This window comes from Salmo salar, chromosome 23, assembly GCF_965601325.2.
Source record: "Salmo salar chromosome 23, fSalSal1, whole genome shotgun sequence".
NCBI lineage: Eukaryota > Metazoa > Chordata > Actinopteri > Salmoniformes > Salmonidae > Salmo > Salmo salar.
Genome location: NC_138313.1, coordinates 3,202,501 through 3,225,825, shown reverse-complemented (window position 1 = coordinate 3,225,825; position 23,325 = coordinate 3,202,501). Strand labels below are relative to the sequence as shown.

At 61.6% G+C, this 23,325-nt stretch overlaps 1 protein-coding gene across 2 annotated transcripts in view; it reads right to left on the bottom strand.

Annotated features, from left to right (window-relative positions):
- Window positions 1-1,386: 1,386 nt before the first annotated feature.
- Window positions 1,387-23,325, bottom strand: part of LOC106583900 (uncharacterized) — a 44,094-nt gene continuing 22,155 nt past the window's right edge. For both annotated transcript variants that reach the window (XM_045706210.2, XM_014168536.3), the window contains exon 10: window positions 1,387-1,542. In XM_045706210.2, coding sequence (XP_045562166.2) covers window positions 1,521-1,542 — 22 coding nt within the window. In that variant the 3' untranslated portion in view covers window positions 1,387-1,520. The remainder of the gene's footprint in view (window positions 1,543-23,325) is intronic.

Sequence of the window (23,325 nt, the reverse complement as noted above, 5' to 3'; positions counted from 1 at the left end):
TATCATTAAATTCAATGTAGTACCTGAAACTAACCACACAGGTTGGACAAAACCCTGCCCACCGTCAACACAAGGTCCCAGCAAAAGAGAGAGCGAGAGACAGACAGACAGACAGACAGAAAGGCACAAATAGAGTTCAAAATTTGAAAAGGATGAACAGGGGGATGGGGGTAAGATGTGTAAAATATGATTACAAGGCTCTGGGTAGAGTAGAGGACAAACAAGAAGTAAAGGTATAAACAAAGAGAGGAAGGAGGGAGATACAAAGAGAAAGAAAGATAGAGGCACTGAACTGAATGGCAAACAGACGGACATGGTTACTCAACTAAGGCACAGGTTGAAGGAGTATGACAGAGGTGATAACACAAAAAGGCACGAGTAGAAAAATGTCCCCCCTCTTATATTCTATTTCTGCACATTTAAATTAGGATGAGGTCCAGGAGGAGAGGACTGTATGAGCGTGAGGGAAAGACTGAGTATGAGGCTTAGCAATATAAAAAAAGGCACAAACAAATTTCAACTGAAATAATCGGATGGGGGCAGGTACAAATGTTACGCATTACATGGAGTAAACAACATACAATAAAAGGCATTTTAAAAACAAAATAAAATTAATACTATTAATTCCGACCATCATTATTTCCATTATCATTATTGTTAATCATATCATTATTATTATCAATAATAAAGTATTTTATCTGAATATATATTCGCTCTCTCTCTACCTCTGGCCACTTCTCTACCATTAAAGAAAACCAGAAAATGAGGAGAGAAAGAGAGTGAGGTTGAAAAAGTGACTGAGGTATATGTATCCTGCTTGCCGGTTCTAGCCTAGTCTCTTTGCCACCTTGTAAGTATATGGTTGTCCTCCATCTCCACCACTGTGAAAGTGTACTGTTGGCCAGTAGAATGTCTGCAGGATATTGAGGTATGGTACTACTAGGTTCAGAGGATATCTCTCTCACTACCTACATCCATGAATTGATTCAAAAGTCTACAAAAAGCGTACCAAGAGGTGTACCGGCAAAAAAGCTTATCTCGCTAAACATTAGTGTACCTATATTTAGTGTTGTAAGGTGCTCCCATCCCTCTCTCTTCTCTTTTACCCATTTTCTCTTTCTCTCCATCTTGCCGAATCTCCCAGAATGCTTGTGTTTTAATAGTGTTAGTATGTCCTTCTAAGCCCCTCCCCTCACAGTCCCGTAATAAAATACAAATACTGGTTATGAATGGCTATGACTCCCACCTCCTCCACTTTCCCTTTCGCACAACCCCCCCCCCCCCCTCAGAAGAAGGAGTACTGGTTGTCAATGGCTCTTGCCCTCCCTCCTTCCCGCTCTTCGGCCTCCACCCCCTCCAGTTGGCGGAGAGGAGCTTCTCTCTCCTCCCAGTCCTCCACTCCTTCTCCTGTAGTTGTTGCAGTTCCTCCTCCACCTCCCAGCTCTGTCTCATTCCCTCGTTCTTGGGGTGGGGGTGGCGGCCGGCCGGGGGGCGGGGGTTGAGGAGGAGGCTGGAGAGGGCTACGGGGTTTGCTGGTCAAGTCTGTTGGGAGGAAAGAACAGCCGAGAGAGAGAAAAGCAGAGAAAGAAAGAGTGGGAAAAGGTGTAAATAAAGGAGGGGTGGGCAGGGCGGGGGACAAGATGAAGGTGAAATTTACAGAGAGTGAGCGGTGAGAAGAGGAGGAAGAGGGGGAGAGACAGAGTGAGTGTCATGGCCGCAACGTCGGTGTGACAGGTCCATGTGAGTCATGGAATCAGTCGAGACAAACACACTGTGCATGCACCTACACACACACCTTGTTCCCGTCTATTAAATACATATCATATAAAGCACAAAACAACGCATCGTCTGAAAATGTTCTATGAAGATTCAACATGACCCTAAACTTTTTAGCAGATACAACATTCTATAGCAGAGGTGGTCTCTCAAGTCATTGCTCCAGGAGTGAGTTGTGTTCTCAAAAATACTCTGTGGTGGGTCCAGTTCTAGATAAGGTTAGTGCAGACTAGGTCTCTCTCTCCGGCTCTAGGTCTCCCTCTCTCTCTCGCTCTCCACTACGTTTCCCTCTCGCTCTCCACTACGTTTCCCTCTCTCTCGCGCTCCACTATGTCTCCCTCTCTCTCTCGCGCGCTCCACTACGTCTCCCTCTCTCTCTCTCGCGCTCCACTACGTCCCCCTCTCTCTCTCTCTCTCTCGCGCTCCACTACGTCTCCCTCTCTCTCTCTCGCGCTCCACTACGTCTCCCTCTCTCTCTCGCGCTCCACTACGTCTCCCTCTCTCTCTCTCTCTCGCGCTCCACTACGTCTCCCTCTCTCGCGCTCCACTACGTCTCCCTCTCTCTCTCGCGCTCCACTACGTCTCCCTCTCTCTCTCTCGCGCTCCACTACGTCTCCCTCTCTCTCTCTCGCGCTCCACTACGTCTCCCTCTCTCTCTCTCGCGCTCCACTACGTCTCCCTCTCTCTCTCTCTCGCTCCACTACGTCCCCCTCTCTCTCGCGCTCCACTACGTCTCCCTCTCTCTCTCTCGCGCTCCACTACGTCTCCCTCTCTCTCTCTCGCGCTCCACTACGTCTCCCTCTCTCTCTCTCGCGCTCCACTACGTCTCCCTCTCTCTCTCTCGCGCTCCACTACGTCTCCCTCTCTCTCTCGCGCGCTCCACTACGTCTCCCTCTCCCTCGCTCCACTACGTCTCCCTCTATCGCGCTCCACTACGTCTCCCTCTCTCGCGCTCCACTACGTCTCCCTCTCTCTCTCTCGCGCTCCACTACGTCTCCCTCTCTCGCGCTCCACTACGTCTCCCTCTCTCGCGCTCCACTACGTCTCCCTCTCTCGCGCTCCACTACGTCTCCCTCTCTCTCTCTCTCGCTCCACTACGTCCCCCTCTCTCTCGCGCTCCACTACGTCTCCCTCTCTCTCTCTCTCGCTCCACTACGTCCCCCTCTCTCTCGCGCTCCACTACGTCTCCCTCTCTCTCTCTCGCGCTCCACTACGTCTCCCTCTCTCTCTCTCGCGCTCCACTACGTCTCCCTCTCTCTCTCTCGCGCTCCACTACGTCTCCCTCTCTCCCTCTCTCTCGCGCGCTCCACTACGTCTCCCTCTCCCTCGCTCCACTACGTCTTCCTCTCTCGCGCTCCACTACGTCTCCCTCTCTCGCGCTCCACTACGTCTCCCTCTCTCTCTCTCGCGCTCCACTACGTCTCCCTCTCTCGCGCTCCACTACGTCTCCCTCTCTCGCGCTCCACTACGTCTCCCTCTCTCGCGCTCCACTACATCTCCCTCTCTCGCGCTCCACTACGTCTCCCTCTCTCGCGCTCCTCTACGTCTCCCTCTCTCGCGCTCCACTACGTCTCCCTCTCTCGCGCTCCAATACGTCTCCCTCTCTCGCGCTCCAATACGTCTCCCTCTCTCGCGCTCCAATACGTCTCCCTCTTGCGCTCTAATACGTCTCCCTCTTGCGCTCTAATACGTCTCCCGCTCAGGGTCTAAGACGTCTCCCGCTCAGGGTCTAAGAAGTCTCCTTCTCGGGCTCTACTACGTCTCCCTCTCTCTCCCGCTCTACGATGTCTCCCTCTCTCTCCCACTCCACTATGTCTCCCTCTCTCTCCCACTCCACTACGTCTCCCTCTCCACCATGTCTCCCTCTCTCGTGCTCCAACCGTCTCCCTCTCGCGCTCCACCACGTCTCACTCTCGCGCTCCAACCGTCTCCTCTCGCGCTCCAACCGTCTCCCTCTCGCGCTCCAACCGTCTCCCTCTCGCGCTCCAACCGTCTCCCTCTCGCGCTCCAACCGTCTCCCTCTCGCGCTCCAACCGTCTCCCTCTCGCGCTCCAACCGTCTCCCTCTCGCGCTCCAACCGTCTCCCTCTCGCGCTCCAACCGTCTCCCTCTCGCGCTCCAACCGTCTCCCTCTCGCGCTCCAACCGTCTCCCTCGTGCTCCAACCGTCTCCCTCTCGCGCTCCACCACGTCTACGTCTCCCTCCCGCTCTACTACGTCTCCCTCACTCACTCGCGCTCTAATACGTCTCCCTCTCGGGCTCTACTACGTCTCCCTCTCTACCACGTCTCCCTCTCGCGCTCTACTACGTCTCCCTCTCTCTCTCTTGCGCTCCACCACATCTCCCTCTCGCGCTCCACCACATCTCCCTCTCTCTCGCGCTCCGCCACGTCTCCCTCTCTCTCTCTCTCTCTCGCTCCGCTACGTCTCCCTCTCGCACTCCGTCTCCCTCTCTCTCTCCGCTACGTCTCCCTCTCTCTCTCGCGCTCCTCCTCCCTCTCTCTCTTGCGCTCCGCTACGTCTCCCTCTCTCTCTCTCGTGCTCCGCTACGTCTCCCTCTCTCTCTCTCGCGCTCCGCTACGTCTCCCTCTCTCTCTCTCGCGCTCCGCTACGTCTCCCTCTCTCTCTCTCGCGCTCCACTACGTCTCCCTCTCTCTCTCTCTCTCTCTTGCGCTCCGCTACGTCTCCCTCTCTCTCTCTCGCGCTCCGCTACGTCTCCCTCTCTCTCTCTCGCGCTCCGCTACGTCTCCCTCTCTCTCTCTCGCGCTCCGCTACGTCTCTCTCTCTCTCTCTCGCGCTCCGCTACGTCTCCCTCTCTCTCTCTCGCGCTCCGCTACGTCTCCCTCTCTCGCTCTCGCGCTCCACTACGTCCCCCTCTCTCTCTCTCTCTCTCTCTTGCGCTCCGCTACGTCTCCCTCTCTCTCTCTCGCGCTCCGCTACGTCTCCCTCTCTCTCGCGCTCCGCTACGTCTCCCTCTCTCTCTCTCGCGCTCCACCACGTCTACGTCTCCCTCCCGCTCTACTACGTCTCCCTCACTCACTCGCGCTCTAATACGTCTCCCTCTCGGGCTCTACTACGTCTCCCTCTCGGGCTCTACTACGTCTCCCTCTCTACCACGTCTCCCTCTCACGCTCTACTACGTCTCCCTCTCTCTCTCTTGCGCTCCACCACATCTCCCTCTCGCGCTCCACCACGTCTCCCTCTCTCTCTCGCGCTCCGCCACGTCTCCCTCTCTCTCTCTCGCTCCGCTACGTCTCCCTCTCGCACTCCGTCTCCCTCTCTCTCTCCGCTACGTCTCCCTCTCTCTCTCGCGCTCCTCCTCCCTCTCTCTCTTGCGCTCCGCTACGTCTCCCTCTCTCTCTCGCGCTCCGCTACGTCTCCCTCTCTCTCTCTCGCGCTCCGCTACGTCTCCCTCTCTCTCTCGCGCTCCGCTACGTCTCCCTCTCTCTCTCGCGCTCCGCTACGTCTCCCTCTCTCTCTCTCTCGCTCCGCTACGTCTCCCTCTCTCTCTCTCGCGCTCCGCTACGTCTCCCTCTCGCTCCGCTACGTCTCCCTCTCTCTCTCTCGCTCCGCTACGTCTCCCTCTCTCTCTCTCGCTCCGCCACGTCTCCCTCTCTCTCCGCCACGTCTCCCTCTCTCTCCACCACGTCTCCCTCTCGCTCCGCCACGTCTCCCTCTCGCTCCGCCACGTCTCCCTCTCTCTCGCGCTAAGCCACGTCTCCCTCTCTCTCGCGCTCCGCCACGTCTCCCTCTCTCTCACGCGCTCCGCCACGTCTCCCTCTCTCGCTCCGCCACGTCTCCCTCTCTCGCTCCGCCACGTCTCCCTCGCTCTCTCTCGCTCCGCCACGTCTCCCTCTCTCTCTCTCGCTCCGCCACGTCTCCCTCTCTCTCTCTCGCTCCGCCACGTCTCCCTCTCTCTCTCTCGCTCCGCCACGTCTCCCTCTCTCTCTCGCTCCGCCACGTCTCCCTCTCTCTCGCTCCGCCACGTCTCCCTCTCTCTCTCTTGCTCCGCCACGTCTCCCTCCCTTGCTCCGCCACGTCTCCCTCCCTCTCTCCGCCACGTCTCCCTCTCTCTCTCTCGCTCCGCCACGTCTCCCTCCCTCTCTCCGCCACGTCTCCCTCTCTCCGCCACGTCTCCCTCTCTCTCTCTGCCACGTCTCCCTCTCTCTCTCTGCCACGTCTCCCTCTCTCTCTCTGCCACGTCTCCCTCTCTCTCTCCGCCACGTCTCCCTCTCTCTCTCTCTCTGCCACGTCTCCCTCTCTCTCTCTCTCTGCCACGTCTCCCTCTCTCTCCGCCACGTCTCCCTCTCTCTCTCTCCGCCACGTCTCCCTCTCTCTTCGCCACGTCTCCCTCTCTCTCTCTCTTCGCCACGTCTCCCTCTCTCCCACGTCTCGCGCTCTACCACGTCTCCCCCTCGTGCTCTATCACGTCTCCCCTCGTGCTCTAACACGTCTCCCCCTCGTGCTCTAACACGTCTCCCCCTCTCGCGCTCTACCACGTCTCGAGCTCTACCACGTCACGAGCTCTACCACGTCTCCCCCTCTCCCACATCTCACGCTCTACCGCGCCTCCCCCTCGCACTCTACCGCGTCTCTCCCTCACGTGCTCCGTCACGTCTCCCCCTCGCGCTCTCCGCCGCCACGTCTCCCCCTCGCACGCTCCGCCGCCACGTCTCCCCCTCGCGCGCTCCGCCGCCACGTCTCCCCCTCGCGCGCTCCGCCGCCACGTCTCCCCCTCGCGCGCTCCGCCGCCACGTCTCCCTCTCTCTCTCTCTCCGTCACGTCTCCCACTGTCTCTCTCTCTCCGCCACGTCTCCCTCTCTCTCTCTCTCTCTCTCCGCCACGTCTCCCTCTCTCTCTCTCTCCGCCACGTCTCCCTCTCTCTCTCTCTCCGCCACGTCTCCCTCTCTCTCTCTCCGCCACGTCTCCCTCTCTCTCTCTCTCCGCCACGTCTCCCTCTCTCTCTCTCCCGCCCTCTCCCTCTCCTCCGCCACGTCTCTCTCTCTCGCTCCGCCACGTCTCCCTCTCTCTCTCTCGCTCCGCCACGTCTCCCTCTCTCTCGCTCCGCCACGTCTCCCTCTCTCTCTCGCTCCGCCACGTCTCCCTCTCTCTCGCTCCGCCACATCTCCCTCTCTCTCGCTCCGCCACGTCTCCCTCTCTCTCGCTCCGCCACGTCTCCCTCTCTCTCTCTCTTCGCCACGTCTCCCTCTCTCTCTCTCTCTCTGCCTAGTCTCCCTCTCTCTCCGCCACGTCTCTCTCTCTCTCTCTCCGCCACGTCTCCCTCTCTCCCACGTCTCGCGCTCTCCCACGTCTCGCGCTCTACCACGTCTCCCTCTCGCGCTCTACCACGTCTCGAGCTCTACCACGTCTCGAGCTCTACCACGTCTCCCACTCTCCCACATCTCACGCTCTACCGCGCCTCCCCCTCGCACTCTACCGCGTCTCTCCCTCACGTGCTCCGTCACGTCTCCCCCTCGCGCGCTCCGCCGCCACGTCTCCCCCTCGCGCGCTCCGCCGCCACGTCTCCCTCTCTCTCTCTCTCCGCCACGTCTCCCACTGTCTCTCTCTCTCCGCCACGTCTCCCTCTCTCTCTCTCTCTCCGGCATGTCTCCCTCTCTCTCTCTCTCCGCCACGTCTCCCTCTCTCTCTCTCTCCGCCACGTCTCCCTCTCTCTCTCTCTCCGCCACGTCTCCCTCTCTCTCTCTCTCCGCCACGTCTCCCTCTCTCTGCCACGTCTCCCTCTCTCTCCCTCTCTCTCCGCCACGTCTCCCTCTCTCTCTCTCTCCGCCACGTCTCCCTCTCTCTCTCTCTCCGCCACGTCTCCCTCTCTCTCTCTGCCACGTCTCTCTCTCTCCGCCACGTCTCCCTCTCTCTCTCTCTCTCCGCCACGTCTCCCTCTCTCTCTCTCTCTCTCCGCCACGTCTCCCTCTCTCTCTCTCTCTCTACGCCACGTCTCCCTCTCTCTCTCCGCCACGTCTCCCTCTCTCTCTCCGCCACGTCTCCCTCTCTCTCTCTCTCTCTCCGCCACGTCTCCCTCTCTCTCCGCCACGTCTCCCTCTGTCTCTCTCTCCGCCAAGTCTCCCTCTCTCTCTCTCCGCCACGTCTCCCTCTCTCCGCCACGTCTCCCTCTCTCTCTCTCTCTCTGCCACGTCTCCCTCTCTCTCCGCCACGTCTCTCTCTCTCTCTCCGCCACGTCTCCCTCTCTCTCTCTCTCTCCGCCACGTCTCCCTTTCTCCCACGTCTCGCGCTCTCCCACGTCTCGCGCTCTACCACGTCTCCCCCTCGTGCTCTAACACGTCTCCCCCTCGTGCTCTAACACGTCTCCCCCTGTCGCGCTCTACCACGTCTCGAGCTCTACCACGTCTCGAGCTCTACCACGTCTCCCCCTCTCCCACATCTCACGCTCTACCGCGCCTCCCCCTCGCACTCTACCGCGTCTCTCCCTCACGTGCTCCGTCACGTCTCCCCCTCGCGCGCTCCGCCACCACGTCTCCCCCTCGCACTCTACCGCGTCTCTCCCTCACGTGCTCCGTCACGTCTCCCCCTCGCGCGCTCCGCCACCACGTCTCCCCCTCTCTCTCTCTCTCTCCGCCACGTCTCCCTCTCTCTCTCTCTCTCCGCCACGTCTCCCTTTCTCCCACGTCTCGCGCTCTCCCACGTCTCGCGCTCTACCACGTCTCCCCCTCGTGCTCTAACACGTCTCCCCCTCGTGCTCTAACACGTCTCCCCCTGTCGCGCTCTACCACGTCTCGAGGTCTACCACGTCTCGAGCTCTACCACGTCTCCCCCTCTCCCACATCTCACGCTCTACCGCGCCTCCCCCTCGCACTCTACCGCGTCTCTCCCTCACGTGCTCCGTCACGTCTCCCCCTCGCGCGCTCCGCCACCACGTCTCCCCCTCGCGCGCTCCGCCGCCACGTCTCCCCCTCGCGCGCTCCGCCGCCACGTCTCCCCCTCGCGCGCTCCGCTGCCACGTCTCCCTCTCTCTCTCTCCGCCACGTCTCCCTCTCTCTCCGCCAAGTCTCCCTCTCTCTCTCTCCGCCACGTCTCCCTCTCTCTCTCTCCGCCACGTCTCCCTCTCTCTCTCTCTCTCTCCGCCACGTCTCCCTTTCTCTCTCTCTCTCTCCGCCACATCTCCCTCTCTCTCTCTCCGCCACGTCTCCCTCTCTCTCTCTGCCACGTCTCTCTCTCTCTCCGCCACGTCTCCCTCTCTCTCTCTCTCTCCGCCACGTCTCCCTCTCTCTCTCTCTCTCTCCGCCACGTCTCCCTCTCTCTCTCTCTACGCCACGTCTCCCTCTCTCTCTCTCTCCGCCACGTCTCCCTCTCTCTCTCTCCGCCATGTCTCCCTCTCTCTCTGTCTCTCCGCCACATCTCCCTCTCTCTCTCTCTCTCTCCGCCACGTCTCCCTCTCTCTCTCTCTCTCCGCCACGTCTCCCTCTCTCTCTCTCTACGCCACGTCTCCCTCTCTCTCTCTCTCCGCCACGTCTCCCTCTCTCTCTCCGCCATGTCTCCCTCTCTCTCTCTCTCTCCGCCACGTCTCCCTCTCTCTCTCCGCCACGTCTCCCTCTCTCTCTCTCTCTCTCCGCCAAGTCTCCCTCTCTCTCCGCCACGTCTCCCTCTCTCTCTCTCTCTCTCTCTCCGCCACGTCTCCCTCTCTATCTCTCTCTCCGCCACGTCTCCCTCTCCCACGTCTCCCTCTCTCTCTCCGCCACGTCTCCCTCTCTCTCTCTCCGCCACGTCTCTCCCTCTCGCTCTCTCCGCCACGTCTCTCCCTCTCGCTCTCTCTCCGCCACGTCTCCCTCTCTCTCTCCGCCACGTCTCCCTCTCTCTCTCTCTCCGCCACGTCTCCCTCTCTCCCACGTCTCGCGCTCTCCCACGTCTCGCGCTCTACCACGTCTCCCTCTCGTGCTCTAACACGTCTCCCCCTCGTGCTCTAACACGTCTCCCCCTCTCGTGCTCTACCACGTCTCGAGCTCTACCACGTCTCGAGCTCTACCACGTCTCCCCCTCTCCCACAACTCACGCTCTACCGCGCCTCCCCCTCGCACTCTACCGCGTCTCTCCCTCACATGCTCCGTCACGTCTCCCCCTCGCGCGCTCCGCCGCCACGTCTCCCCCTCGCGCGCTCCGCCGCCACGTCTCCCCCTCGCGCGCTCCGCCGCCACGTCTCCCCCTCGCGCGCTCCGCTGCCACGTCTCTCTCTCTCTCTCTCCGCCACGTCTCCCTCTCTCTCTCCACCAAGTCTCCCTCTCTCTCTCTCCGCCACGTCTCCCTCTCTCTCTCTCCGCCACGTCTCCCTCTCTCTCTCTCCGCCACGTCTCCCTCTCTCTCTCTCTCTGCCACGTCTCCCTCTCTCTCTCCCTCTCTCCGCCACATCTCCCTCTCTCTCTCTTTCCGCCACGTCTCCCTCTCTCTCTCTGCCACGTCTCTCTCTCTCTCCGCCACGTCTCCCTCTCTCTCTCTCCGCCACGTCTCCCTCTCTCTATCTCTCTCTCCGCCACGTCTCCCTCTCTCTCTCTCTCACTCTACGCCACGTCTCCCTCTCTCTCTCTCCGCCACGTCTCCCTCTCTCTCTCTCTCCGCCACGTCTCCCTCTCTCTCTCCGCCACGTCTCCCTCTCTCTCTCTCTCTCCGCCACGTCTCCCTCTCTCTCTCTCTCCGCCAAGTCTCCCTCTCTCTCTCTCCGCCACGTCTCCCTCTCTCTCCGCCACGTCTCCCTCTCTCTCCGCCACGTCTCCCTCTCTCTCCGCCACGTCTCCCTCTCTCTCTCCGCCACGTCTCCCTCTCTCTCTCCGCCACGTCTCCCTCTCTCTCTCTCTCTCCGCCACGTCTCCCTCTCTCTCCGCCAAGTCTCCCTCTCTCTCTCTCCGCCACGTCTCCCTCTCTCTCTCTCCGCCACGTCTCCCTCTCTCTCTCTCTCTCTACGCCACGTCTCCCTCTCTCTCTCCGCCACGTCTCCCTCTCTCTCTCTCTCTCTACGCCACGTCTCCCTCTCTCTCTCTCTCCGCCACGTCTCCCTCTCTCTCCGCAACGTCTCCCTCTGTCTCTCTCTCCGCCAAGTCTCCCTCTCTCTCTCTCGGCCACGTCTCCCTCTCTCTCTCTCGGCCACGTCTCCCTCTCTCTCTCCGCCATGTCTCCCTCTCTCTCTGCCACGTCTCCCTCTCTCTCCGCCACGTCTCTCTCTCCGCCACGTCTCCCTCTTCCTCTCTCTCTCCGCCACGTCTCCCTCTCTCCCACGTCTCGCGCTCTCCCACGTCTCGCGCTCTACCACGTCTCCCCCTCGTGCTCTAACACGTCTCCCCCTCTCGCGCTCTACCACGTCTCGAGCTCCGCCACGTCTCTCTCTCTCTCCGCCACGTCTCCCTCTCTCTCTCTCTCTCCGCCAAGTCTCCCTCTCTCTCCGCCACGTCTCCCTCTCTCTCTCTCTCTCTCTCCGCCACGTCTCCCTCTCTATCTCTCTCTCCGCCACGTCTCCCTCTCCCACGTCTCCCTCTCTCTCTCCGCCACGTCTCCCTCTCTCTCCGCCACGTCTCCCTCTCTCTCTCTCTCCGCCACGTCTCTCCCTCTCTCTCTCTCTCCGCCACGTCTCCCTCTCTCTCTCCGCCACGTCTCCCTCTCTCTCTCTCTCTCCGCCACGTCTCCCTCTCTCCCACGTCTCGCGCTCTCCCACGTCTCGCGCTCTACCACGTCTCCCTCTCGTGCTCTAACATGTCTCCCCCTCGTGCTCTAACACGTCTCCCCCTCTCGTGCTCTACCACGTCTCGAGCTCTACCACGTCTCGAGCTCTACCACGTCTCCCCCTCTCCCACAACTCACGCTCTACCGCGCCTCCCCCTCGCACTCTACCGCGTCTCTCCCTCACGTGCTCCGTCACGTCTCCCCCTCGCGCGCTCCGCCGCCACGTCTCCCCCTCGCGCGCTCCGCCGCCACGTCTCCCCCTCGCGCGCTCCGCCGCCACGTCTCCCCCTCGCGCGCTCCGCTGCCACGTCTCTCTCTCTCTCTCTCCGCCACGTCTCCCTCTCTCTCTCCACCAAGTCTCCCTCTCTCTCTCTCCGCCACGTCTCCCTCTCTCTCTCTCCACCACGTCTCCCTCTCTCTCTCTCCGCCACGTCTCCCTCTCTCTCTCTTTCTCCGCCACGTCTCCCTCTCTCTCTCCCTCTCTCCGCCACATCTCCCTCTCTCTCTCTCTCCGCCACGTCTCCCTCTCTCTCTCTGCCACGTCTCTCTCTCTCTCCGCCACGTCTCCCTCTCTCTCTTTCCGCCACGTCTCCCTCTCTCTATCTCTCTCTCCGCCACGTCTCCCTCTCTCTCTCTCTCTCTCTCTCTCTCTACGCCACGTCTCCCTCTCTCTCTCCGCCACGTCTCCCTCTCTCTCTCTCTCCGCCACGTCTCCCTCTCTCTCTCACCGCCACGTCTCCCTCTCTCTCGCTCTCCGCCACGTCTCCCTCTCTCTCTCTCTCCGCCACGTCTCCCTCTCTCTCTCTCCGCCACGTCTCCCTCTCTCTCTCTCTCTCCGCCACGTCTCCCTCTCTCTCTCCGCCACGTCTCCCTCTCTCTCTCCGCCACGTCTCCCTCTGTATCTCTCTCCGCCAAGTCTCCCTCTCTCTCTCTCCGCCACGTCTCCCTCTCTCCGCCACGTCTCCCTCTCTCTCTCTCTCTCTCTCTGCCACGTCTCCCTCTCTCTCCGCCACGTCTCCCTCTCTCTCTCTCCGCCACGTCTCCCTCTCTCTCTCCGCCACGTCTCCCTCTCTTTCTCTCTCCGCCACGTCTCCCTCTCTCTCTCCGCCACGTCTCCCTCTGTCTCTCTCTCCGCCAAGTCTCCCTCTCTCTCTCTCCGCCACGTCTCCCTCTCTCTCTCTCCGCCACGTCTCCCTCACTCTCTCTCTCTCCGCCACGTCTCCCTCTCTCTCTCCGCCACGTCTCCCTCTGTCTCTCTCTCCGCCAAGTCTCCCTCTCTCTCTCCCCGCCACGTCTCCCTCTCTCCGCCACGTCTCCCTCTCTCTCTCTGCCACGTCTCCCTCTCTCTCCGCCACGTCTCCCTCTCTCTCCGCCACGTCTCCCTCTCTCTCTCTCTCTCCGCCACGTCTCCCTCTCTCCCACGTCTCGCGCTCTCCCACGTCTCGCGCTCTACCACGTCTCCCCCTCGTGCTCTAACACACTCTCTCTCTCTCTCTCTCCGCCACGTCTCCCTCTCTCTCTCTCTCCGCCACGTCTCCCTCTCTCTCCCTCTCTCTCCGCCACGTCTCCCTCTCTCTCTTTCCGCCACGTCTCCCTCTCTCTCTCTCCGCCACGTCTCCCTCTCTCTCTCTCCGCCACGTCTCCCTCTCTCTCTCCGCCACGTCTCCCTCTCTCTCTCTCCGCCACGTCTCCGTCTCTCTCTCCGCCACGTCTCCCTCTCTCTCTCCGCCACGTCTCCCTCTCTCTCTCCGCCACGTCTCCCTCTCTCTATCCGCCACGTCTCCCTCTCTCTCTCTCCGCCACGTCTCCCTCTCTCCGCCACGTCTCCCTCTCTCCGCCACATCTCCCTCTCTCTCTTTCTCTCCGCCACGTCTCCCTCTCTCTCTCTCTCTCTCTCCGCCACGTCTCCCTCTCTCTCTCTCTCTCTGCCACGTCTCCCTCTCTCTCCGCCACGTCTCTCTCTCTCTCTCCGCCACGTCTCCCTCTCTCTCTCCGCCACGTCTCCCTCTCTCTCTCTCTCTCCGCCACGTCTCCCTCTCTCCCACGTCTCGCGCTCTCCCACGTCTCGCGCTCTACCACGTCTCCCTCTCGTGCTCTAACACGTCTCCCCCTCGTGCTCTAACACGTCTCCCCCTCGTGCTCTAACACGTCTCCCCCTCTCGCGCTCTACCACGTCTCCCTCTCGAGCTCTACCACGTCTCCCCCTCTCCCACATGTCACGCTCTACCGCGCCTCCCCCTCGCACTCTACCGCGTCTCTCCCTCACGTGCTCCGTCACGTCTCGCCCTCGCACGCCCCGCCACCACGTCTCCCCCTCGCGCGCCCCGCCGCCACGTCTCCCCCTCGCGCGCTCCGCCGCCACGTCTCCCCCTCGCCCGCTCCGCTGCCACGTCTCCCTCTCTCTCTCTCCGCCACGTCTCCCTCTCTCTCTCCACCAAGTCTCCCTCTCTCTCTCCACCAAGTCTCCCTCTCTCTCTCTCCGCCACGTTTCCTCTCTCTCTCTCTCTCTCCGCCACGTCTCCCTCTCTCTCTCTCTCCGCCACGTCTCCCTCTCTCTCTCTCTCCGCCACGTCTCCCTCTCTCTCCGCCACGTCTCCCTTTCTCTCTCTCCGCCACGTCTCCCTCTCTCTCTCTCTCTCTCCGCCACGTCTCCCTCTCTCTCTATGCCACGTCTCCCTCTCTCTCTCCGCCACGTCTCCCTCTCTCTCTCTCTCCGCCACATCTCCCTCTCTCTCTCCGCCACGTCTCCCTCACTCTCTCTCTCTCCGCCACGTCTCCCTCTCTCTCTCCGCCACGTCTCCCTCTGTCTCTCTCTCCGCCAAGTCTCCCTCTCTCTCTCCCCGCCACGTCTCCCTCTCTCCGCCACGTCTCCCTCTCTCTCTGTGCCACGTCTCCCTCTCTCTCCGCCACGTCTCTCTCTCTCTCCGCCACGTCTCCCTCTCTCTCTCTCTCTCCGCCACGTCTCCCTCTCTCCCACGTCTCGCGCTCTCCCACGTCTCGCGCTCTACCACGTCTCCCCCTCGTGCTCTAACACGTCTCCCCCTCGTACTCTAACACGTCTCCCCCTCTCGCGCTCTACCACGTCTCGAGCTCTACCACGTCTCGAGCTCTACCACGTCTCGAGCTCTACCACGTCTCCCCCTCTCCCACATCTCACGCTCTACCGCGCCTCCCCCTCGCACTCTACCGCGTCTCTCCCTCACGTGCTCCGTCACGTCTCCCCCTCGCGCGCTCCGCCACCACGTCTCCCCCTCGCGCGCTCTGCCGCCACGTCTCCCCCTCGCGCGCTCCGCTGCCACGTCTCCCTCTCTCTATCTCTCTCTCTCTCCGCCACATCTCCCTCTCTCTCTCTCTCCGCCACGTCTCCCTCTCTCTCTCTCCGCCACGTCTCCCTCTCTCTCTCTCCGCCACGTTTCCCTCTCTCTCTATCTCTCTCCGCCAAGTCTCCCTCTCTCTCTCTCTGCCACGTTTCCCCTCTCTCTCTCTCCGCCACGTCTCCCTCTCCCACGTCTCCCTCCCTCTCTCTCTCCGCCACGTCTCCCTCTCTCTCTCTCTCCGCCACGTCTCCCTCTCTCTCCGCCAAGTCTCCCTCTCTCTCTCCGCCACGTCTCCCTCTCTCTCTCTCCGCCACGTCTCCCTCTCTCTCTCTCTCTCCGCCACGTCTCCCTCTCTCTCTCTCTCTGCCACGTCTCCCTCTCTCTCTCTCTCCGCCACGTCTCCCTCTCTCTCTCCGCCACGTCTCCCTCTGTCTCTCTCTCCGCCAAGTCTCCCTCTCTCTCTCTCCGCCACGTCTCCCTCTCTCTCTCTCTCTCTCTCCGCCACGTCTCCCTCTCCCACGTCTCCCTCTCTCTCTCTCTCCGCCACGTCTCCCTCTCTCTCTCCACCACGTCTCCCCCTCGCACGCTCCGCCGCCACGTCTCCCCCTCGCGCGCTCCGCTGCCACGTCTCCCTCTCTCTCTCTCTCTCCGCCACGTCTCCCTTTCTCTCTCTCTCCTCCACGTCTCCCTCTCTCTCTCGCCGCCACGTCTCCCTCTCTCTCCGCCACGTCTCCCTCTCTCTCTCTCTCCGCCACGTCTCCCTCTCGCTCCGCCACGTCTCCCTCTCGCTCCGCCACGTCTCCCTCTCTCTCTCCGCCACGTGTCTCTCTCTCTCTCTCTCCACCACGTCTCCCTCTCTCTCTGCCACGTCTCCCTCTCTCTCTGCCACGTCTCCCTCTCTCGCTCCGCCACGTCTCCCTCTCTCTCGCTCCGCCACGTCTCCCTCTCTCTCGCTCCGCCACGTCTCCCTCTCTCTCGCTCCGCCACGTCTCCCTCTCTCTCGGTCCGCCACGTCTCCCTCTCTCTCGCTCCGCCAGGTCTCCCTCTCTCTCTCGCTCCGCCACGTCTCCCTCTCTCCGCCACATCTCCCTCTCTCTCTCCGCCACGTCTCCCTGTCTCTCTCCGCCACGTCTCCCTCTCTCTCTCTCCGCCACGTCTCCCTCTCTCTCTCTCTCCGCCACGTCTCCCTCTCTCTCTCTCTCTCCGCCACGTCTCCCTCTCTCCCACGTCTCGCGTTCTCCCACGTCTCGCACTCTACCACGTCTCCCCCTCGTGCTCTAACACGTCTCCCACTCTCGCGCCTCTACCACGTCTCGAGCTCTACCACGTCTCCCCCTCTCCACATCTCACGCTCCACCGCGCCTCCCCCTCGCACTCTACCGCGTCTCTCCCTCACGTGCTCCATCACGTCTCCCCCTCGCGCGCTCCGCCACCACGTCTCCCCCTTGCGCGCTCCGCCACCACGTCTCCCCCTCGCGCGCTCCGCCGCCACGTCTCCCCCTCGCGCGCTCCGCCGCCACGTCTCCCCCTCGCGCGCTCCGCTGCCACGTCTCCCTCTCTCTCTCTCTCCGCCACTTCTCCCTCTCTCTCTCTCCGCGCGCTCCGCTGCCACGTCTCGCGCTCTCCCACGTCTCGCGCTCTAACACGTCTCCCTCTCGTGCTCTAACACGTCTCCCCCTCGTGCTCTAACACGTCTCCCCCTCTCACGCTTTACCACGTCTCGAGCTCTACCACGTCTCCCCCTCTCCCACATCTCACGGTCTACCGCGCCTCCCCCTCACACTCTACTGCGACTCTCCCTCACGTGCTCCGTCACGTCTCCCCCTCGCGCGCTCCGCCACCACGTCTCCCCCTCGCGCGCTCCGCCGCCACGTCTCCCCCTCGCGCGCTCCGCCGCCACGTCTCCCCCTCGCGCGCTCCGCTGCCACGTCTCCCTCTCTCTCTCACTCTCCGCCACGTCTCCCTCTCTCTCTCCGCCAAGTCTCCCTCTCTCTCTCCGCCACGTCTCCCTCTCTCTCTCTCCGCCACGTCTCCCTCTCTCTCTCTCTCTCTCCGCCACGCCTCCCTCTCTCTCTCTCTCTCTCCGCCACGTCTCCCTCTCTCTCTCTCTCTCCGCCACGTTTCTCTCTCTCTCCGCCACGTCTCCCTCTCTCTCTCCGCCACGTCTCCCTCTCTCTCTCTCTCCGCCACGTCTCCCTCTCTCTCTCTCTCTCTCTGCCACGTCTCCCTCTCTCTCTCTCCGCCACGTCTCCCTCTCTCTCTCGGGCCACGTCTCCCTCTCTCTCTCCGCCACGTCTCCCTCTCTCTCTCTCTCCGCCACGTCTCCCTCTCTCTCTCTCTCTCTGCCACGTCTCCCTCTCTCTCTCTCTCTCTCGCCACGTCTCCCTCTCTCTCTCTCTCCGCCACGTCTCCCTCTCTCTCTCTCTCTCCGCCACGTCTCCTCTCTCTCTCTCCTCCGCCACGTCTCCCTCTCTCCCTCTCTCCGCCACGTCTCCCTCTCTCTCTCTCTCCGCCACGTCTCCCTCTCTCTCTCTCTCCGCCACGTCTCCCTCTCTCCGCCACGTCTCCCTCTCGCGCTCTCCGCTGCCACGTCTCCCTCTCTCTCTCTCTCCGCCACGTCTCCCTCTCTCTCTCTCTCCGCCAAGTCTCCCTCTCTCTCTGCCACGTCTCCCTCTCTTTCTCTCCGCCACGTCTCCCTCTCTCTCTCTCTCTCCACCATGTCTCCCTCTCTCTCTCTCTCCGCCACGTCTCCCTCTCTCTCTCTCCGCCACGTCTCCCTCTCTCTCTCTCCGCCACGTCTCCCTCTCTCTCTCTCTCTCCCCACGTCTCCCTCTCTCTCTCTCTCTCCGCCACGTCTCCCTCTCTCTCTGCCACGTCTCCCTCTCTCTCTCTCCGCCACGTCTCCCTCTCTCTCTCTCCGCCACGTCTCCCTCTCTCTCTCTCCTCCACGTCTCCCTCTCTCTCTCTCTCCGCCACGTCTCCCTCTCTCTCCGCCACGTCTCCCTCTCTCTCTCCGCCACGTCTCCCTCTCTCTCTCCGCCACGTCTCCCTCTCTCTCTCTCCGCCACGTCTCCCTCTCCCACGTCTCCCTCTCTCTCTCCGCCACGTCTCCCTCTCTCTCTCCGCCACGTCTCCCTCTCTCTCTCTCCGCCACGTCTCCCTCTCTCTCTCTCCGCCACGTCTCCCTCTCTCTCTCTCCGCCACGTCTCCCTCTCTCTCTCTCCGCCACGTCTCCCTCTCTCTCTCTCTCTCTGCCACGTCTCCCTCTCTCTCTCTCTCCGCCACGTCTCCCTCTCCTCCGCCACGTCTCCCTCTCGCTCCGCCACGTCTCCCTCTCTCTCTCTCCGCCACGTCTCCTCTCTCTCTCTCTCTCCGCCACGTCTCCCTCTCTCTCTGCCACGTCTCCCTCTCTCTCTCACGTCTCCCTCTCTCCTGCCACGTCTCCCTCTCTCTCTCCTCTCTCCACCATGTCTCCCTCTCTCTCTCTCGCTCCGCCACGTCTCCCTCTCTCTCGTCCGCCACGTCTCCCTCTCTCTCTCTCCGCCACGTCTCCCTCTCTCTCTCTCCGCCACGTCTCCCTCTCTCTCTCCTCCTCCACGTCTCCCTTCTCTCTCCGCCACGTCTCCTCTCTCTCTCTCTCCGCCACGTCTCCCTCTCTCTCTCTCTCCGCCACGTCTCCCTCTCTCTCTCTCTCTCCGCCACGTCTCCCTCTCTCCCACGTCTCGCGTTCTCCCACGTCTCGCACTCTACCACGTCTCCCCCTCGTGCTCTAACACGTCTCCCACTCTCGCGCTCTACCACGTCTCGAGCTCTACCACGTCTCGAGCTCTACCCACGTCTCCCCCTCTCCACATCTCACGCTCCACCGCGCCTCCCCCTCGCACTCTACCGCGTCTCTCCCTCACGTGCTCCATCACGTCTCCCCCCTCGCGCGCTCCGCCACCACGTCTCCCCCTTGCGCGCTCCGCCACCACGTCTCCCCCTCGCGCGCTTCCGCCGCCACGTCTCCCCCTCGCGCGCTCCGCCGCCACGTCTCCCCCTCGCGCGCTCCGCTGCCACGTCTCCCTCTCTCTCTCTCTCCGCCACTTCTCCCTCTCTCTCTCTCCGCGCGCTCCGCTGCCACGTCTCGCGCTCTCCCACGTCTCGCGCTCTAACACGTCTCCCTCTCGTGCTCTAACACGTCTCCCCCTCGTGCTCTAACACGTCTCCCCCTCTCACGCTTTACCACGTCTCGAGCTCTACCACGTCTCCCCCTCTCCCACATCTCACGGTCTACCGCGCCTCCCCCTCACACTCTACTGCGACTCTCCCTCACGTGCTCCGTCACGTCTCCCCCTCGCGCGCTCCGCCACCACGTCTCCCCCTCGCGCGCTCCGCCGCCACGTCTCCCCCTCGCGCGCTCCGCCGCCACGTCTCCCCCTCGCGCGCTCCGCTGCCACGTCTCCCTCTCTCTCTCACTCTCCGCCACGTCTCCCTCTCTCTCTCCGCCAAGTCTCCCTCTCTCTCTCCGCCACGTCTCCCTCTCTCTCTCTCCGCCACGTCTCCCTCTCTCTCTCTCTCTCTCCGCCACGCCTCCCTCTCTCTCTCTCTCTCTCCGCCACGTCTCCCTCTCTCTCTCTCTCTCCGCCACGTTTCTCTCTCTCTCCGCCACGTCTCCCTCTCTCTCTCCGCCACGTCTCCCTCTCTCTCTCTCTCTCCGCCACGTCTCCCTCTCTCTCTCTCTCTCTCTGCCACGTCTCCCTCTCTCTCTCCGCCACGTCTCCCTCTCTCTCTCGGGCCACGTCTCCCTCTCTCTCTCCGCCACGTCTCCCTCTCTCTCTCTCTCCGCCACGTCTCCCTCTCTCTCTCTCTCTCTGCCACGTCTCCCTCTCTCTCTCTCTCCGCCACGTCTCCCTCTCTCTCTCTCTCCGCCACGTCTCCCTCTCTCTCTCTCCGCCACGTCTCCCTCTCTCTCTCTCCGCCACGTCTCCCTCTCTCTCTCTCTCCGCCACGTCTCACTCTCTCTCTCTCTCCGCCACGTCTCCCTCCGCCACGTCTCCCTCTCGCGCTCCGCTGCCACGTCTCCCTCTCTCTCTCTCTCCGCCACGTCTCCCTCTCTCTCTCTCTCCGCCAAGTCTCCCTCTCTCTCTGCCACGTCTCCCTCTCTTTCTCTCCGCCACGTCTCCCTCTCTCTCTCTCTCTCCACCATGTCTCCCTCTCTCTCTCTCTCTCCGCCACGTCTCCCTCTCTCTCTCTCCGCCACGTCTCCCTCTCTCTCTCTCCGCCACGTCTCCCTCTCTCTCTCTCTCTCCACCACGTCTCCCTCTCTCTCTCTCTCTCCGCCACGTCTCCCTCTCTCTCTGCCACGTCTCCCTCTCTCTCTCTCCGCCACGTCTCCCTCTCTCTCTCTCCGCCACGTCTCTCTCTCTCTCTCTCCTCCACGTCTCCCTCTCTCTCTCTCTCCGCCACGTCTCCCTCTCTCTCTCTCTCCGCCACGTCTCCCTCTCTCTCTCTCTCCGCCAAGTCTCCCTCTCTCTCTCTCCCCGCCACGTCTCCCTCTCTCTCTCTCCGCCACGTTTCCCTCTCTCTCTATCTCTCTCCGCCAAGTCTCCCTCTCTCTCTCCGCCACGTTTCCCTCTCTATCTCTCTCCGCCACGTCTCCCTCTCCCACGTCTCCCTCTCTCTCTCTCCGCCACGTCTCCCTCTCTCTCTCTCTCCGCCACGTCTCCCTCTCTCTCCGCCAAGTCTCCCTCTCTCTCTCCGCCACGTCTCCCTCTCTCTCTCTCCGCCACGTCTCCCTCTCTCTCTCTCCGCCACGTCTCCCTCTCTCTCTCCGCCACGTCTCCCTCTCTCTCTCAGCCACGTCTCCCTCTCTCTCTCTCCGCCACGTCTCCCTCTCTCTCTCTCTCTCTGCCACGTCTCCCTCTCTCTCTCTCTCCGCCACGTCTCCCTCTCTCTCTCTCCGCCACGTCTCCCTCTCTCTCTCTCCGCCACGTCTCCCTCTCTCTCTCTCTCCGCCACGTCTCCCTCTCTCTCTCTCTCCGCCACGTCTCCCTCCGCCACGTCTCCCTCTCGCGCTCCGCTGCCACGTCTCCCTCTCTCTCTCTCCGCCACGTCTCCCTCTCTCTCTCTCTCCGCCAAGTCTCCCTCTCTCTCTGCCACGTCTCCCTCTCTCTCTCTCTCTCTCCGCCACGTCTCCCTCTCTCTCTCTCTCTCCACCATGTCTCCCTCTCTCTCTCTCTCTCCGCCACGTCTCCCTCTCTCTCTGCCACGTCTCCCTCTCTCTCTCTCCGCCACGTCTCCCTCTCTCTCTCTCCGCCACGTCTCTCTCTCTCTCTCTCCGCCACGTCTCCTCTCTCTCTCTCTCCGCCACCTCTCTCCCTCACACAACACACTCCGTCCGTCTCTCTCTCCTCACACACACACACTCTGTCCGTCTCTCTCTCACACACACACACTCTGTCCGTCGTCTCTCTCTCACACACACACACACACTCCGTCCGTCTCTCTCTCTCACACACACACACACTCCGTCCGTCTCTCTCTCTCTCTCTCACACACACACACACTCCGTCCGTCTCTCTCCCTCACACACACACACTCCGTCCGTCTCTCTCCCTCACACACACACACTCCGTCCGTCCGTCTCTTTCTCTCACACACACTCCGTCCGTCCGTCTCTCTCTCTCTCTCTCACACACACTCCGTCCGTCCGTCTCTCTCTCTCTCTCTCTCACACACACCACACACTCCGTCCATCTCTCTCTCTCTCTCTCACACACACACACACACACACACACTCCGTCCGTCTCTCTCCCTCACACACACACACTCCGTCCGTCTCTCTCCCTCTCACACACACACTCCGTCCGTCTCTCTCTCACACACACACTCACACACACACTCCGTCCGTCTCTCTCACACACACACACACACACACACACACACACACACACACACACACACACACACACACACACACACACACACACACACACACACACACACACACACACACACACACACACACACACACACACACACACACACACACCGTCCGTCTCTCACTCACACACACACACACACACACACACACACACACACACACACATCACTCCGTCCGTCTCTCTCTCTCTCACACACACACAACACACACTCCGTCTCTCTCTCACACACACACTCCGTCCGTCTCTCTCTCTCACACACACACTCCGTCCGTCTCTCTCACACACACTCCGTCCTCTCTCACACACACACTCCGTCCGTCTCTCTCTCTCACACACACACTCCGTCCGTCTCGTCTCACACACACTCCGTCCGTCTCTCACACACACACTCTGTCCGTCTCTCTCTCACACACACTCTGTCCGTCTCTCTCTCACACACACTCTGTCCGTCTCTCTCACACAAACACACCGTCTGTCTCACACACACACACACACACAGCGTCTGTCTCTCACACACACACACACAGCGTCTGTCTCTCTCACACACACACACAGCGTCTGTCTCTCTCACACACACACACACCGTCTCTCTCTCTCTCACACACACACCGTCTCTCTCTCTCACACACACACACCCCGTCTGTCTCTCACACACACACACACACACACACACACACACACACACACACACCGTCTGTCTCTCTCTCACACACAACACACCGTCTGTCTCTCTCTCACACACACACACACACCGTCTGTCTCTCTCACACACACACACACACCGTCTGTCTCTCTCACACACACACACACACACACACACACACACACACACACACACACACACACACACACACACACACACACACACACACACCGTCTGTCCTCTCTCACACACACACACACACCGTCTGTCTCTCTCTCACACACACACACCCCCCTCTCAGAAACACACTCGGTCTCTCTCTCTCTCTCACACACACTCGGTCTCTCTCTCTCTCTCTCTCTCTCTCTCACACACTCACACTCTGTCGCACTCTGTCTCTCTCACACACTCACACTCTGTCTCTCTCTCACTCACACTCTGTCTCTCTCTCACTCACACTCTGTCTCTCTCTCACTCACACACTCCGTCTCTCACACACACTGTCTCTCTCTCACACACACACTCCGTCTCTCACACACACACTCCGTCTCTCACACACACACTCCGTCTCTCACACACACACTCCGTCTCTCACACACACACTCCGTCTCTCTCACACACACTCCGTCTCTCACACACACTCCGTCTCTCACACACACTCCGTCTCTCACACACACTCCGTCTCTCACACACACTCCGTCTCTCCCTCTCTCTCACACTTCGTCTCTCCCTCTCTGTCACACACACACACTCGGTCTCTCCCTCCCTCTCTCTCACACACACACACACTCGGTCTCTCCCTCTCTCTCACACTTCGTCTCTCCCTCTCTGTCACACACACTCACACTCGGTCTCTCCCTCTCTCTCTCACACACACACTCGGTCTCTCTCTCCCTCTCTCTCACACTCGGTCTCTCTCTCCCTCTCACACACACACACACACACACACTCGGTCTCTCCCTCCCTCTCACACACACACTCCGTCTC